An 18,376-nucleotide genomic window follows, 5' to 3' on the forward strand; every position below is an offset into this window, starting at 1 on the left:
TAGGACACAAACCTAACATTAGCCGGTATAGGATTTGCTCGTAACTAGCTTGTTCTAATTTAGTCAGATAGCTTTCAGCTGTCCAGAGACAGGGCCACATCTCTATTGACAGTCATTGCAATAATATATGCAATAATAAATACGCATGTTTATGCACAATCTCTTGGAGATGAGGCTTGAAGTGAGGAGGAAAATGATGTTTTATTAAGACGCCGGTGGCGTTGTCCCTTTCCTCCACAAAATGGTGACCACTCGCATGTGTTTTTATCAGAAATATTTTAAGATTACGAGAACCCATTAATTTGTTGGAAGACACAGTTACACACTAATCTATATAATGAAAACAATAACCTTTTTTTCTATAAAAAATCCCATCAAAATGACTGACTGCCCTTTCAGACGTTTCACTTGTCTCTGCACACATGCGCAGAACTGTAAATCTCGATTGTTTCTGAACTATTTTAGGTCACCCTGGGGGTTTCCTTTCTTCATAATAGATTTCAGACACTTGAGCAGCAGTTACAGATAATGTCAGACAGCAATTCTGTCGTGACAGATATTAGAGCTCCAGCAGACTGCTGTCACACTCAAACTCACCACTTAGGAGCAAGAAAGTGCTACTTTCTTGTGGTATAGCAAACATATCATTAATATGTAGAATTACATAGAGTGCTTGCCCATGTGGGAGGGAACCTGTCAGTCATCAAGCCACCTCTATATCTGTAACTGATATCAGACCCAAACATGGTTACATTGTATGAGAGCCCTATAAGAAAGAAGAAGCCTGAATGTTGCATTGAGTTCGTCGTTTGAGTATTAATATGTATTCTATGGATCTCCTGGCCTGAGACACTTTAAAGAGTCTCTACCCTCTACTCATTTTTATAGTACTATTAAATATATATGTGTATGTAATACATGTGGAACATAAGTTTCTGCTGGTCAGCTACTATTTTTTTATGGTTTTAATAGATCTGTAATGAAAAAGAACATGTTTTAAAATCTTAGGCAGAAGAACTTAAAGCTACTCGCAGGTATTCTTTCACACGTACACATTTTAATGGAGGTACCATCAAGGTCTGGCTGTGCGAGCGTGTTCTAATTGTCTCATCTTTCGAAGTGGCACATTTTTGGGCCGAGGTTTAATTTCACACCCAATCCACCTCTAATGCTGCTGTTATTTACACCCTGTCCCATCAACACTGCGCACACATGCAAACGCACTTACACCCTCCACTTACACCTCTAAACATATTCCTGTCCCCTCCCCATCACCCATCTCTAGCAGTCGCTGTCATTTCTATCATTCTGTGCCCCCTCATCTTTCCCTTAATGTCCCATCACCCAACAACAGCCCATCTCTGCTAATGGTAAGTTAATTGGCAGGCTGTTGTCATGCATTACTAACAGCATTAGAAATAAAAGACACACACACACAAACTTGTCATTCTGCCTGTGAACACGAATAGAACAAGGTCAACCACAATATGATTTTATTTATTTCAAAACAACTGTCCTTAAAACAACATCTGGATTTGCCTTAAAATAAATTTTGACAGTCTACTGACTTCTAGCACTACGCTCAAGTGTCACTCTCTTGCAAGTAGTGCATAACACTTAATGGTGCTAACTCATCACCTGCAGATCTTCAGCATGGACGTCCATCCGTTCATACATCCATCCTTTAATGAGCCCACAGCAGCTAGCCTGCTAACAAAAACTAGTCGGCTATCAGACATCATCTCTATTCTTGCTTCCCATCACTGGCTTCGGGTGAAATTCAGAATTCATTTTATTAATAACATCTAAAGCCCCACATGGCCCTATTCATGTCTTCATCACTTAGATTGGACTATTGCAATTCTCTTTACCTGGGCCTCCAACTCTCCCTCCTTCAGCGCTTGCAATTAGTCCAAAATGCTGCAGCACGCCTAGAAGGCATGATCACATCACCCCTGTCCTTGCTAACTTACACTGGCTTCCTGTCAAATATTGCATTGATTTTAAAATCCTTTTGCTCACTTCTAAAATTTTAAATAACTTGGCCCTTAGCTACTTAACTGATCTCCTTGACCTGTATAACCCAAAAAGAGCACTAAGATCCTCCAGGCAACTGCTCCTAATGCAACCGAGATCTCGTTTAAAAGCCAGAGGTGACCGTTCCTTTGCTATTGCCACCGATAGACTCTGGAATCATTTCTTGGAATCTATTCAATCATTCAAATCGTACTTAAACTTTTAGCTTTTAAAGCAAATTAGTTGACTTTCACTCGGCCTGCACTACACCGTGTAATTGTAATTTTTAATTGCAATTGTACTATATGTTTCTTGTTCTGCCCGCATTGCAGTATTATTGTGAAGCACTTTGATGTACACTAGTCTTTTAAAATGTGCTACAGAAATAAACTATGATTTGATTTGATGGCCATAATCTTGTGTATATAGCAGAGCTACAGAGAATTTATAACAGCATTCAGCCTCTCTGATCATCTTTAACGGTTTCACACTCTTGTTTTAAACCCAGAGGTGACCACGCTTTGAGGCTATGGCACGTAGTTTATTCACTCCAACAATATTAGATCCACTGGCTAAGAGCAGCTAACAGAGGCTAACAACAGCAAAAACAGCAGCGCTTACCGACAGAAAAGTTCAGGATTTTCTCAACAACTCACCTCAGCTTCTGTCGTCTGACAGATGTGAGCTTCACTGATTTATCAACTTTTATCGGACTCCTTTCACAAAGTCCTCTATCCCTATCCAGAGTAAATAGACACAAACACTTTACAGCTGAGGTAAACAGCAGACTGACAGGCTACACTCACTACAGATAGAAGGCAGTCCGATTTGTTTGCCTTACCGTAGCTACGATTGCACATTTGAATTAAGAGAGATAAGGAAACAGAATTCATATGACTGCAGTTTGCAAAAAACTGATATCTAGTATTGAGATTTTACACACGTTACCTTTAAAGGCCCCAACTTCAAATCACAAATATTAAAAAACAGTATTGGTCTCCATAGCTAAAATAATTCAGGGGGTCAAAATGTCCAAAATTTGTTTGTACACCTTTGCATTTACTGGTGAGATAATGACTGAAATCTCTCCTGGTCCTTTCCCTGACATTCAACCCCAGCACTGGAGTATAAATCCAGTGCCAGCTCAGACCTGTGATTTATTACTAAACATCACTTTTATCCAGTCATCCACAGCGCAGTAACGCGTCTCTTTATCCCACTGTGTTCTCTTGTGTAGGTGTGAGTGCTGGTTTTTGTTTGGCTTGTCTTTATGTAAATCCCTCTTCATTAAGTCCATTTCTCGCAGTTCTGTCACAAACACTGGCTCCTGTGCTGCACATTTGTTTTTTGTGCATTTTCGACAGTTCATTTACACTGGTGCTCTGACATCTTCCAACTACCCTTTACAACTTTCCTTTTAACCCCCTTTGTTTCTACTTGTTTAAGACCCAGCTGAGAACAGCCAAACTTTATGTTGGATTTCCTTCTTGAAAGAAGTCTGTATCGTTTCAAGTAACAGCTCTCAATCAGCCAAATCCAACAGTTTGTTAAGGTCTGCAAACACTTTAACTATAGACCTTTTGTCACAAACCTGGAAACAAAATAATTTTGTGCTGTATTTGTGGTTTATTTATTGCTACAAATTAAAAAAGCCTAACAACCTCCAAATGCAGTGATTAGATGACAAACAGCTCAATCCAATTAAACACCAAGCTGTGTGACAGTGCCTTTTAGCAATATTGAACATGCAACATGTTTAAATGGATATTTAAATTTCTATAGATCAACTTGTATTTTTTTTGCACTGCCTTCTCTGTGGCATGATCGGCAATTAATCAATCGTCTCTCTTGTGCAAAGAAATACTGGCCACGTTTTTTACAACTCAAAAATCCTACATGGACACTTACATCGTTATCAGTAGCTCTGAAACTCTGGTCCCGGCTTTCACAAATCGATGTGAGATGCAAACAGGAACAATCGACTAAACACACAGAAGGAGTTAAATGGCTGCATGAGAGCTGCACCATCTTCAGGTCCATTCAGTTTAATCAGCCAGACTTTGACAAAACTATTATCTTTGTATTCTGTACAATAGCGCACATCGCAATCGCCTCTCTCACACGCTTCCTTTTGTCTGTGCGCCTGGTTGGAAGCACTACAGCCTCTGGTTGTTCTATATGACACAGATTGCCCCTCTCCACACTTCCCCCTCTCTTGCTCTGCATCCCGGTTGCCACACATCATGGGTTTTGACAGTATGTGGATGATGCCCCTGAGGGAGGCATTAGCTCCCTATCGGGTCTTTTTCTGCTAAACTCCTACTGGGTATTTTTCTTTAAACACAACCCAATCAATAACTTTTAATATTACCTTCTGGCAAACACAGTCAGGGCGAAAAAAGCTGCAGGTGGCTTTGTGGCTGAGGCTGAGAGCCTCGGAGGCGAGAGGCAGAGTAGAAAATGCTGTGGAGTTTGCTTTGCTTTAGTGAGCCCACTGAAGCGCGGTGAGCATTACCGATGACATTTCAACAGCAGCGGGGCTGCGAGACAGCGCCGTGCATTCGGGTTCAACTTGCAGAAACGAGTGCATTCAGGTATGGTTGAGGGTCACTGCCCGTGCTTGACCATTTCATCTTTGCAACATCACAAACAGGCTTTTAGAGGGTTTTGTGTGTATGTGTGTGTGTGTGTATGTGTTTGTGCACAGCTTAGACGATGATGATGATGCTCCTCCATCCAGTCTCACGGCAGGGGGGCACTACTTTCTCTTGCATTGGGGAAAGTAATATCTTTTCTGGTATACACTGATTTATTGTCTGGCACAGCTTTGATAATGGGAAATAAAAACAGTGCTTAGTGGAGCTTGGAGAAAGAAAAAGAAGTTTAAATAGCGTTACTTAGTTGCAGCTCCTGCACAACAGCACATTAATCAGATCTCTTAGTATCGGATTAATCACACACTAGGACATAGGTGTTATGATTCCAAATTAAAGCAGGATCCTGGTGGCTGCCTTTAAATCAGGGATGACACCAAGTTGGATAAAGTCATGTAAAACCCAGATTCAGTCATTACATGTTCTAACAGGTTTTTTTCCCCTTTCATTTTAAACCCTGGAAATATATGAATTTCCCTGTCTCACTGTCTGTCAATCTGCAGCATACAAATGATTGTGTGTTTCATCTTTCCGCTGCAACACCCACATGTCACTCCTCAAAGCACGAGCACAAGCGTTTCCTGTCTATCGTGGCCGCATAAAGATGCTGACCTGTGGCATTCACACGCCGAAACAAATAAGTCACTCGCTCCTACAACACAACCTCTAGGTGACAACAAGTCAGCTGAAAACGGAGCGCACAGCTGCTCTTATAGAGTACTGGTCACACACCTGTTCAAGCTTACAGTTAAAACTTGAGGAAACGTGGACACATATGCACATGTGGGCAGCAGGAAAGACAGGATTACAGCATAATATTAATATTAATACAAATATTCACAGACAATTGTAACATTTAGGGAAAAAGACAGTGAATTGTTTGATATCAAAATGATCTGCCTGCACCTGTGTTTACAAAACAACACACTTTTGTAAACCACTCATAACACTAACCACACCTATGAGCGTTATTTGGGGATTGTGCTGACACACTGTTTTTCAGCATTTAGTAAATGTGGCCCTCACTGTCTTGTTCACTATTTATACTTAAAACACACTAAGGTGTCACTTTTATTTTAAGCCTCTTTTTTTTTTCTTCTTACTAGCCAAATTACGTAGGAACGACCTTGCTAACCATACTAGCTAGCTAGCATTAGCATTACTTGGACCTCTAAAACGGTAGTCAACAAACAAATGGACCAGAAATTTAGTAGCCTAGTCAGTATTAACACCAGGAGAATTACACAATTTGTATCCTATGTGTTTAGGCATAAACTTTTGTGCTAAAAAGTATTCTCTGCTTCTTTAGCGTGTAGCTTTTGGCCTGAATGTACTGTTGTGCTAAACAGGTTTGCTTTGCCAAAGAAACCAGAAAAGTCATTTTAAATCACTGACATGGTAATGACAGACCTTTCTTTAAAATGCCAACATTTTATTCTGTTGACAGGACACAGACTGAAATGTTAGGATATTTCCAAGTAGCCTTAATTTAAATTAGCTTAAACATGTATAAAGTGCTAACCATTGCAAACATTTTAGCCAAAGCAATTTTAGCTAGCTAAAAAGAAAAGCTAATTTATATTTCAGGTAAGCAAGATGCTACGTACAAAACTACAATAAAAAAATTTTAAAAAGCATTGTCACATTTTCAGAATTTTGGTATCAAAAGCTATTGTAAGGTTCTGGTCACATTTCCATCCATCTTCTATGTACAGTCTTTTATTTTCCCTGCTTTCTTTAAGGGAAACAAACTCAAACAAGTATAAAATAATGAATTAACACACTGGATGACATTAAAGAAAATAAATGAAGCTGGAGCATGAAAACAATGTCAATCCTACTGATTTGGCCTGAATTAGCTGGGAGTCATAGCCAAATCACCTGAGCCATTTCAAGTAGGATAGACTTTGACCTCTTTATTTTAGTCTATAAACAGGAATCTGCCCATGCCCACACAAATCACAGGACAACATCATCAGATTGTTAGCTTTTCACACTTAGCAATTACTTACTTTGCAGGCATTTAAAACAGAAAAAGCAGCTGTGCTATATGTTGACACTGAAAACCATGTAAACAATTAATCATTTGTCACAGATTCAAATCTTGAACATCGACTAACAGTTTCAGCACTTGTTCAGTCCAAAAAATTGGAGCACAAACACTGACAGCACCTGAAGCCTCCCCACAGCAGCATCTGAGGACGTGCCAGAAAATAACAGATGCCACCAAAGCAAATGTTGGATGTGCAGCAGCTAATGACTGGATCCGCGGGCCGTTTTCCAGGTGACTTATGCTACCGCTCCACCGCTGGAGACAAGGATGAGCGAAGCCGCATTGATCTGCTGTTTCTCAAAGCAATCGATTCCTCCGCATGGATCTTTGCCGTGTTTTAAGGTCAAGCATGTATGTGATCTTGCGGTCAAATTTTAATTAATGCTAATATATGTAGCATCGCATTACTCTGAGACAGCTAAACACCTGAGACATTTATCCTGCATGACTGAGTTTCTGTAGCTTCCAAGTTTACTCGACTGCAAGCGGACTGAGCATCAGTGACGCTTTAAACTAACAATGTGACCGGCATTCATTACAAAGGGAAACGTGCCAGTGCGAGCTGTTGATGCAATGAGATGCCCACACGCACTGCTGTGTAATTTCACACGAGGTGAAAAAACAAAATAGACAGCGGCACAGGCGCAAAAAAATAAAAACAGCTGCACACTTTTCTACCTTCTACTCCACATCCCCAGAAACAACTACCAAAACACTTCCCCTCTTCTCTTCCTCCTATTGTCTCTTTTTATGAGAGCTTCTCTTTATCAGAAGCTTCCTGACTCTTGAATTTCTTCCAATTTAGAAAAGACACAGAGAGAGGTTGAAAAACAAATTATATCAGTAAAAATAAGGCGATCGCAATAATGGCCTGTTCAGCAAAAAACTGCAACACCAGGATTACAGGAGAAAGACAACGTTTATCTTACTGTTACACCTCAACGCCGAAATCTACCTTTAACTGCACGTACATTAGCAAAGAGAGAAGAAGGCTGACCCTAAAAATGTTCAAATTGCATTTAACACATCAAAGACTGCGGCTTTCATTTAAGACTGGTGACGTGGGCTCTTTGAGTCTAAATAAAAAGTCTCTTGTTAAATGGATTTGACTGAAAAAATGATTGAAAAGCTATGCAGCACTTAATTAGCAGCACTGAACGGCGCCGATATAACGAGGGGCCAGAATCCCATTTAGGTTAGGTACACAAAGGTTGGAGATAAAGCTTTTAAAAAACTCATGAGACATTATTATTCTAATATGTCCTCATTTAGGCCATTATTCCAGCCAGAGCCGTTTTTTTCCTAAACAGTTTATGTAAGAGCAGGAAGCGCGCTCGAATAATAAGCCCAGCCGACTAATAATCTGCCAGTGTACGTGTGAATGCTATTTTTTTGTTTAATCAGAAACAGCGTGGCGTTGTTGTTAATTAGATGCATCATCGCTGTTAATATATCTGTGTGGCATTAGCTGAAGCAGATAAGCGACTTGATGCTTGAAGGGCCGAGGCTAAAGCTAAAGCTCTTTGTTACAAAGCCACGCCGTTGCTCTGCTGCTGGCTAAAAGGCAGCAGGTTAAAGGTGTAGAGGAGTGCCTGTGTAATGGTGCTGTTTGTAGTGTGCTCACACAGTGTGCACACACTCCATCCCACCACAAAAACAGGAGACTAAATTTGCACCAAGGCTCAGTCTCCTAACATCACCGCTGATTAACAGTGCATGAGATGAGAGAGACGAAGAGGGAGAAGAAGAAATAGAGAAGAAAAAAGTTACTGAGGAGTAATGGATGAGAAAATGATGAAATCTACTGATATGATGATGACCTCTCATTGCCCCTGGTGGTAAAAACATTTGCTCAGTGTAATCTGGTCCTGGGTGAGAGTGGGAACGACGTCTTCTTTCATCTTTCTCTCTGTCGTCTACAAACATGCAGCGCGTGAAAACATGAGAACAGCTGACACACACACAAACGACAAAAACCAAAAAAACTAATTCAACAAATCCTTTAATTGCCTGATCAATGCCTGTGGAGTGTAAACGAGGCCGATAGTCGATCAAGGTGGGCGGGGTCGGGTTGAACGACCACGTGCTGACGCGTGCCATTGATCAAAGTGCACACTGTGCTAAAAACCAAGGATTAAACCATTCATCTGCAAGCTCCACCTTGAACCATTATCCTGACCCGCAAGCAAACCTGGCATAAGATACGAAGCATTAAAAAAAACACACACTACAGAAGTTTAAGAACATCCATCATTGAGCGTTAGGAGAGGCACACACAGCGGAGATAAGACAGTTTGTTTCAGCGGTTCTCTACGGGGACAACACGAGAAAACTACGAAGAGCTCCACCTGTAAAGAGGCCCCATGCATCAATATTGTCTTACTTTGTGTTTTGCCAGCCAAAGTCTCATCCCAGCGTCTCAGAAGTAGCATGATGGTGCGGCCTGGGACTCCTCTCTCCCTCTCATAGCCTCAGACTGAGGGAGGCCGAACTAAAGTCAACATGAGAGAAAAGACAATATGATTATTGAATGTGAGCGGCTGCTGTTAAAAAAACTAATTTTGAGCTCTTTTTCCTGACTGTACATAAACAGTGCTGCATTCTGTGTTATCACAGCTTGTCCCTGAGGGTGATGACAGTCTCCCCCTCAAGGGTTTCCCGTGATTTTGCCTCTCATAACAAGCCGTGATGATGCAGAGCGGTCGAAAAATTGGAATAAAGCGGGAAGTGACAGGAAATGATTACAAATGTTATCCCTGTGGAAAAATTACACAATTACATTAAACTGAATCAGATCTGAGGAGCACCGAAACCTTTTCTTGTGGACAAGTAAACACAGCATTAAAAACAACTTTCACCCCAAAATCAAGTTTACATATATTTACAGTAGTGCTACGATATCATTTATCCATCTAGATGGTTTTGGTGTGAGCTGCTCTGTTCTGTAGATACCATGTTTGCCTTCTCCTGAGCGAACTGTCCTCTGTCCAGAAAAACAGAAATCTCCAGATCTTGTTATGAACAGTTTCACGTAGGAACTTTCTTTGCATTCTAGTGTCCGCATCTACATCTGCCAACCGACGGAAGAGTGCAGCTAGCTTACATCACGGCTCTGCTGAGGGGGGGACGACGACACACTATTAATGTTTACATCCTGTCACAAGCAGGAGCCTCTACTCACAGGTAGAAGCGCACTTCCTCCTGCACAGTGATGTTTGGCAGGTGTGCTGGCTGGAAAGAATATAGTCCCCACATGAAACCGCTCACGTCCAGGTTTGTGGATTTTGTGATTTCGGAAAAAGCTGCATAAAGTTTTTATTTGCGTGGCAAACATGAGGTGAGTGCCATTTAATTCCAGAAAAGGACAACAATCTAGACGGATAAACAGCGCTCCACGTTAAAGGAAAAGAATTTCTCCCTGTGATTGACATAACTAATCACCTGGATTGATACCACATGACAAAGTCATTAGCCGGTTAACAGAAAGACGAGTTTAATTAACTCACAACCGGACAATAAAGTAGCCCTTCATTATTTTCAGGTGTCATTCTACCAGCAGGTTTGTCTTTGGCTAAACCAATTGCACTTAATCAAACAAATGTGTTTTACTCTCTACCAGGACACCTCATTAGGTGTGTGGGGTTTGCCGAAGTAAATACAGATGTTCGTGAATGGATGGGTAAGATTAAAAATCAAGGCGCCGATGCTGAGCATTTATCTCTGCCCCCCCTCCGCATCCTAATCCCTTCAGCAGTGACTGTGTGACAAGGAGCTGGCACCGGGAACTCACAGCGGTTTTAGGTAAAATCCTCGTCGGGTCAAGGGGGTAAAGCAGCAATTTCGAGGTAATTGTACTCCACAGGAGCAGCTTCACTTCTGTTCCTCTGGAAAGACGTTTGGAGTCGCTCGTCTTCCCGACGACCGCCAGTCTGTTATTGCAGAGGGGAAAAGGGAGGACAGCGGGTTAGAAGCAGGTCACAGTCAGTTAGACTCTAATAAAGCCTTGCTACGCCTGGTCGACCTCTGACCCGCTCCCCTTAGAATCAATAAACCCGATTAAATGATGGGAACTTAAAATGCAAGAGCTGCCGTGCTCATGTGCACATCTGGACATAACTCTCAGCTTTGAATGAAAACCTGTTTGAATGCATCTCACAGCTCATCTGTTTGCTCTCTGATCCGAGAGGAAGCCAAGCCTAATATTTTAAATAACACATTTCCTCCAAATCCACTGTAGTACAAAAAAATGTCTTCTCCTACATCCCTAACAACACCCTCAAACTACAGTATGTGCAGCATCGCAGGAATAAGAAACAGCTTCTGTTAATCCTCTTATACATAACTCATACATCAGGAGTCCATATGAGTGTTCAAATTGCATATGTGTGTGTGTTTGGGGGGCGAACCATACTTTAGGTAAATAAATGATTAATTGAAATATGTCGATGAATAATGAACCAGTCTCTGCGGGGTAACAGATTGTACTTTTCATATTTAATAGATTGATGGGCCTCGCACAAACTCTGACACCATGTACGCTCGCCGTTAAAGCACACTCATCGCACGCGCACCTGCGTGCCACAGAAGGCAAGAACGTATAGCAGATTAAGACATCAAAGAAGGTGTACACATGAACCTCTGTGGCTTTTTTTTTATTCTACTATAGCTTGTTTCTGAGCTTATTCTAATCCTACAAAGTCGCCTAAATGCTCTTCCGTGCACTTTGTGTACACACTCTCCTTCTCGTTGGACGGCGTCTGTGTCGATACAAGTCCTCTTAATCAGCCCCGATGAATTATTGAGTAGCCTTTTTATATCAGATCATGACCCATATTCCGCTCCCTTGAAGTGAATATACTGCCAATAAAATTGAGATGTGCTTTTTAAGTCGTCCCACATAGTCTTCCCGCTCGCTCTCGGGATTCAGACGCACGCGCCGCAGAGTGTTACGAGCTTTAGATGGAGCTCCGCAGACTGACTCCCTCATTTATACCCAGAAGATGGATGAGGTGAGGTGCCGTATTGCAGAATCACACTCGTGTGAATCCAAGATTTTTATTATTATTTTTTAGCTTGTAACACAAAAATCAAAAATCATCTCTGCACATTTTTAGGTTCTGACTTCTGAAGCACAGGGTAACGTGCAAGCGGTGCTCCGTGATGCTGTAAATCCCTAGACGGCATGCATGCTGAAGTTAGCTGGATTGTAACGTATCTAAACGCTGTTATTGCTGGCTTCGTTGAGGCAGATGCGACGCTCGGAGCCAGACGCAGGAGTTGCATTGTTGTCTCATTAAGCAAGCACATTGGGGAGAGAGAGAGAGAGAGAGAGAGAGAGAGAGAGAGAGAGAATCAGTGGGAAGAGGGGATAGGATTATGAATCTCCTTAGCCCCTGCTGTCTCCTCTCCTGGCCTGTTTATAAATGATGACTGCAAACACGCTGCCTGTGAAATCTCTTAAGCTCTGATTCAAGATGTTCTGCAGACTTTTTTTCCCCACATAGATCCTGTGGCATCGCACAGTTTCAGACACCAAAAATTTGACAGGATGCATGAAAAATGTCCTAGAGCCACCAACCATTAAGACACACCTGTTCAGGTAACGAGCGAAATAGGTGACAATGAACGAGGAGAGAACCTTAAAAGGGACAAGTCACCTCGAAATCGAATGCATGCCTTTTTCATCTGCCCTTTAGTGCTACTTATTCATCTCCATTGTTTTGGTGTAACATTGTTTTCCATCTCTTGAACATAATGAGGCTAGTTTGCAAAAGTTACATTTAAAAGACTAAACATTAATCATGACCTGGCTACTCGAAGGAATCCACAAAGCAGGTTTCAGTTACTTTCATGTAGGACCTATTTTCTTTCCGCTGTCAACAACCATCAAGCATTATCGCTACACAGAAGAAAGCCTCCTGTTGACACAACAGGAGGCTTGTGCTGCTTATGATAACTCCAAAACTGGGGAAATGTCCCCTAAAACAATCTAGATGGATAAAATGCACTGCAGAGCAGAAGAGAAATAAGGTGTGAACTATATCTTTAAACCATAATCTAACATTTTGACGGAACAGCATACGTCTATCGTAAAAGTAAGAAAATGATCCGGAGAAAAAAAGAGCAGTTCTCCATATTTAAATAGAAAGGATGCTCAGCTGTAAACGTGCTCCAAGCTATTGCTCAATCTACCATCCAGCTGTGCTCGTAGACGTCTGCGTTCCCTCTCAAAATCACAGCTCAAATCAGCTGTTTTTGACCACCGTACACAACATTCACATCACTGCCTTCCTGAACTACACAACAACACCAGTGCGTCTGTTTCTAAACACTGTTTCGGGGTACGTTACAGCAAAAGCAACGACAGCAGCGAGCCACTTGTCAGAGGCAGAGCTCGCGCCAGAGACGTCCATTTTGCAGCGTGGTGGCTGTGACAGCTTTGACAGACTACCTGAGCTTAAGTGCCCATCTGTATCTCGGCTACTGAGGTCACATGTGTTTCAGCACCAAGCAGAATAGGTAATCGTCCTGGGTTGTGAGAGCAGATCCCAGGTGTGGTTCACAGGTACGAAGCCTTAACCTTGACTGTGTGAGGTGTGCACACATGTACATGCACACATGTGGAATCAATACAAAACCTCTAACAGCCAAATGACAGGAAAGTTCATGAGAGAAAAGGGGTCAGATAGGATTGGACTGACGATGGACAGATGGACAAAGTCTGCATGTGTGTGTGTGTGTGTGTGTGTGTGTGTGTGTGTGTGTGTGTGTGTGTGAGGGAGAGAGTCGATGTGAAAGTGCATTTTGCTGCCGACACAGAGTCAAATTTTATTCCGGCCACTGTCAACCGCAAGACAAGATTCAGTCATTCTCCCACCACGAAGCATTTTATTGGAGTAACAGAAGAGAAAATTTTTTAAAAATTCACCGAGAAAAGCACAGCGCAGTCCATCTCTTCAGGTAGATTACTTTATTGATCTACGTATATATTCCTCTCACACTAACGCACGCTGTTTTAAAGAAGAGCGTGGAGCAGCACTGAACAGATTTGGTAGAGCAGAAAAAAGAGTGGAGGTGCAAAACCCAAGGTGAAAGATGGGATGTTATTTCAGCATGTAAAGTTTTTCTTTTTGTTGTTTTTACATCATCCCACACTCTGCATCAAGGGGACTTATATTTTACATAAGATTTTTTTTTTTTTTTAACCAGTCTTTAACTGGAAAAGGGGAAAATACAACAGGATAAACGGTGGTGTGAGGAAAATGACTGAGCTCTGGTAATCCGCCTGTATCCTTTTAAATTCTACCTCACCCTTATTACTGTACATACACATCCCGGACGAGTCTGCACACCCTCACACACACACGCAAAACAGTGGGCCACTCACAAAAAAAAAAAAAAAAATATATATATATATATATATATATATATATATATATATATATATATATATATACATATATATATATACATATATATATATATATATATATATATATCTACATCCATTCATAATCATCCAAGACATGCAAAGGCAAGAGCATGGGTGGATTCAAGGATCCGTACTCACCTATTTAACCCTTAACACTGAGAAATGTTAAATGCGATTTGGAAGGATGGAGAAATTGTGAGAATCAAGGCTATTACATCAGCTAATTGACAAAGACGTCGCTTGAGTCTTTAATCCGCGATAGTGAAATCCCATTAGGATTCAATAGTTGAAAAAGAAATATTGAAATCAGCTTCAGTCCATTTAAAAAAAAGAGAGAAAAAGGTCAAAAAAGTCCAGAATTTAGACCAGTTTTTTTTTGCTTGTATTGGGTTTTTTTTTTGGGGGGGGGGGGGGGGGGGGGGGTTTGGATAATTGTTAATTATTTTGTTTTAGTCGTTTGGAATCTAATCCAGGATTTAAAGGGTAATTCCACAGGAAAACATCTATATCCAGAACGCCGTTATCGTGGTTGCTCGAAAGTCCTACTTCCCATCATCTTCGTGTAATGAAGAGGAGTGCCATTAAATCTCCTTCAGCACAAAAAATGGAAATACAAAACAAAAAAAGAAGAAGGAGATGGACAAAGAAATGAGTTATGTGATTTTCTTTACTTTGCTATGCATCTGTCTATTTCTGTGCCTCTCTCTCTCTGTAGCTTGCACAGCACACACAGGCACACACACGCAAATTATTCCGTCACTTTTAAGCCAGCGTAGTACAATAAAGCCTCGTATCGTCTGTTATTATTTTTTTGGGGGGAAATCACTTCTGGAAAATCTGCCTTTTCTATTTCAGTAAATGTGAACAGTCAAAACAGTCCCAATGCAAAATACCTAGCAAGTCTGATGCAAGCAAGTCAATGAGGTGTGAGTGGCAGGACATGAATACATATATATATATATATGTATATACATCTTATTTTTCTTTACACGGCAAATGAAAAAACAGCAACAACAGAACAACGTACGAATAAATAAGTGGATGGAGTCAGAGAGGGTGGGGGTGATGGAGAGGGGGGAAAAAAGGATGTACGGAGAGGTGAATGAAGCCAGGTGAGTGGAAAAAAGTGAAAATTATGGCGGAGAAAAAAAAGGGAAAAAAGTCCTCTGGATGATAAAGCCAGGCTTTTTGTTTTTTTAGTCCATTCTCTTTGAGTGCTTGTGTGTGTCTGTCTGCAGAAATGAGAGTCAGTTCAGAAAGATATGAGACAGAGAGAGAGAGAGGGAGGAGAGAGAGGAAAAGAGGGCAGCAAAAAAAAGGAGGCAGAGCACCGGATAAGCACAGATGACACCCCGACAGAATGGACTTTGAATTGTACTTTGACACAAACAGTGCGTCTGCCGCTCTTGAATCGGACCTTTTGCTCAGTTTGACCTTCACCTGATACACATGAAGCCAGCAAAAACTTGGTTTGCCAGCGGGCATTTCCTCTAATGAACAGATGTGGAGTTTGGGTGTCTGTCAATGTGCACGACTGCTAAAAAAAATAAATAAATGAATAATCACGTGAGGGTGTGAGGAAGGACGTTGTGTACGTGTGTGTGGATTAAAAAGGGAAGGGGGGGGGGGGGGGGGGGCACTTCAGATGTTTTAATGGAAGAACAGACTTTTTGTGCAACAACATGAAAATGACAAGACGATCAAGACGCGTCTCCGTGATGACGACCGGAGAAGGTGCTTGCTTGATGAGTCACCGTGGTCCTGATTGAGAAGAACACACTCGCACACACACACAAAAAAAAAACAGGTCTGAAAACACAGATGGAAGTGAGGTGGGGGTGGGTGGGTAGGGTGGAGGGGTGACGTAGAGAGGACATGGCATGAGGCAAGAATCAGCTGAGAGCTGGATGGGAGGGGAGCCGTGCCCAAGCTAGATCGGAGGCCAGCGAGCGTGTGTGTGTACGTGCGTGCATGTGTGTGCATGTCAGGTGTGCACCCATACACGAAACACCTCGCACACACGGAAGGAAAAAAGGAACAAAAGACTTTGAGACAGACACTAAACACTAAGTAGACCTACCTATGGTTAGAATTAAGAATCGGCCAAAAAAGATGCATAGGATGGTGGGAGGAAAAAAGAGAAGGGGGGAAAATAGGAAAAAGGTACAAAAGTGAAAAAGGCATAAATAGAAAATACAAGCAAGCCAATTAAAATGACTCTACTGGAGCTGCTTAAAGCGAAGAAATAAAATTTTTTTTAAAAAAGAACAGGTGGAGTCAAAAAGTAGCCAAAGTTACGGGTGGACAGTGACTGGAGTGGTGGGGTTCGGGGGAGGAGGAAAAAGGGGGGAGGTGGAGGAAGGAGAGAGCGTGGGCTGCACAGGGATAGAAAGGCTGGAAGTGATACGAATGGAGAGGAAAGCAGGAAAGAATGAATGAAGGGGAGGAGGGGGGAAAAAAAGAGGATAAAGGGGGCCAAAAAAAAAAAAATCCCCGTCCTCTTTTTCTCTGTCCCTCTGCCTCTCTCGCCCTCCTTGTCTCGCTCATAAACAGAAGAAATTGTTGACCAGGTAAATGGCGAAATAGATAAGAAGACAGAGGACCGAGAGAGCGAGCAAATGGAAAGGCAAAGCACCTCCCAGCAGCGCGATGAGGAAAAAAAAGAACAAAAAACGAAAGATAAAAGCAAATACTCCAGTGGCCTCCGTTGTCTCCAGTCTGTGTGTGGAAGGGGGGATTGGCTGTTGCCAGTTGTTCCCCTTCCCCGGCTGCCTTCTGCTTTCTTCTTTCTCTCCTCCCAAAAAAGACTTCCCATCCAGATGACAAAAAAAAAGGAGGGGATAATAGAAAAAGAAAAAAAGCAGCAGGCACAGACGTCCTTCTTTCTCTCAACTCTGGTCAGAAATTACACGCCACTCACACAGGTTAGACATTGTTGCAGTGGCAACGCACAGTATCACCAATATTGCTCAGCGGGAGGAAAAAAAAGGCATTGGGGTTGCTGCTAGTCAAGCACTGCCTACCTCATGAGGAAGAATACTGAGCTGGAATTGCTCTGTCTCCCCTCTCCCGCCCATTCCTGCGAAAAAGATGGGAGGATGGGAGGTGGGCCCACTCACTGCATTAGTATTCATTGAAAGAGTGTGAGAGTGAGAGAGAGAGAGAGGGGGGAGAGAGACATGAGGAGGTGGAGGTGGAGGAGAGGGGGTGCCTTCCAACAAATGTCGAGGAACCAAACCGGTGTGTGAAACTGATAAGAGACTGGCTCCCCCTAGAGTCAATCATCAATACACAAGCAAGTAAACTGGAAGCACTGGGAGCACCATGGGAACGTGCAGCACCCGTGACCTGACTTCAGGTCATCCAAACCTTTGATGTCAGAACCTGTGAGGACACGTTCTCTGCCTCAGTTTTGCAGCGTGCCTCCCAACGGCACGGCATTACTGTAATCCACTTACAGAACAGTTCAGTGCTCAGTCTTACAGATCAAATTTGCTTTTCTCTGAAAGGATTCCTGCGTGATGAAGCACCGTTAAAAACCGACGGTGGACAAAAACATCAAAAGCCTTCTGGTCCATATTACCAGGTTATAGGTGAATCATTACCTTGCAATGAAGCTGGAGGTGGAATGCATGTGAAACAGGTTCAAAATGTGGCAGAGGTTTTTCTGTCAATAGGCCAGACTTAGATGGACATGTCAAGATCAGATCTGTGATGACCATTTACAGAGTTTCAGGTATCTGTGGAAATACAATAAAACACAGTAAACTCTATGTTTTCACTATATACAACAGAGCAATAGCCCTAACCAATGCAGATACCTGACCTGGTCTCATTTTTTTATCAGTGCATATGCTGTATATCTCATTTCTGTTATTTATTATGATTAATGCTTGCTTTTTCTTTAAGCACCGATGTGGGACAATTTCGTTATACTATTGTACACAGTGTGACAATAAAGAGCTAAAGTTGTATTTATCCTCCAAGGTTCATAAAGAAAACACCGAGCAGTGCCCGGCTCGTCTCTGCATACCTACATATGTATTTTCTCATAGCAAGGCGACATTACCAACGTGCGTGTTTTAAATTCAGTCCAAGTTACCTTAAACTGTTGCAGGGTAACAACCAGTGGCAAGAAAGAAACGATCACGCAGTCAACTTAGGAGGACCGGTGTAACTATATCGCCGCCTTGTGGTCGATATGTAACAGATCGACTGTGC

General features: G+C 42.0%; 1 protein-coding gene across 4 annotated transcripts in view; it reads right to left on the reverse strand.

Annotated features, from left to right (window-relative positions):
• Positions 1–17,184, reverse strand: part of grin2ba (glutamate receptor, ionotropic, N-methyl D-aspartate 2B, genome duplicate a) — a 141,494-nt gene extending 124,310 nt beyond the window's left edge. Inside the window, exons 1-3 of one of the 4 annotated variants that reach the window (XM_006797926.2) lie at positions 16,849–17,184; positions 10,514–10,652; positions 9,107–9,214 (exon numbers count right to left, since the gene is read on the reverse strand). In XM_006797926.2, the coding sequence (XP_006797989.1) occupies positions 9,107–9,133 (27 nt within the window). In that variant the 5' untranslated portion in view covers positions 9,134–9,214; positions 10,514–10,652; positions 16,849–17,184. Of the gene's footprint in view, positions 1–9,106; positions 9,215–10,513; positions 10,653–14,293; positions 14,466–16,235 lie in introns of those variants that run through there. The other 3 variants (XM_006797925.2, XM_087839607.1, XM_087839606.1) reach the window with 3 other exon arrangements.
• Between the last annotated feature and the right edge of the window lie 1,192 nt (positions 17,185–18,376).

Source organism: Neolamprologus brichardi, chromosome 4 (genome assembly GCF_056152115.1).
Source record: "Neolamprologus brichardi isolate AB-2024 chromosome 4, ASM5615211v1, whole genome shotgun sequence".
In the NCBI taxonomy this organism is placed as follows: domain Eukaryota; kingdom Metazoa; phylum Chordata; class Actinopteri; order Cichliformes; family Cichlidae; genus Neolamprologus; species Neolamprologus brichardi.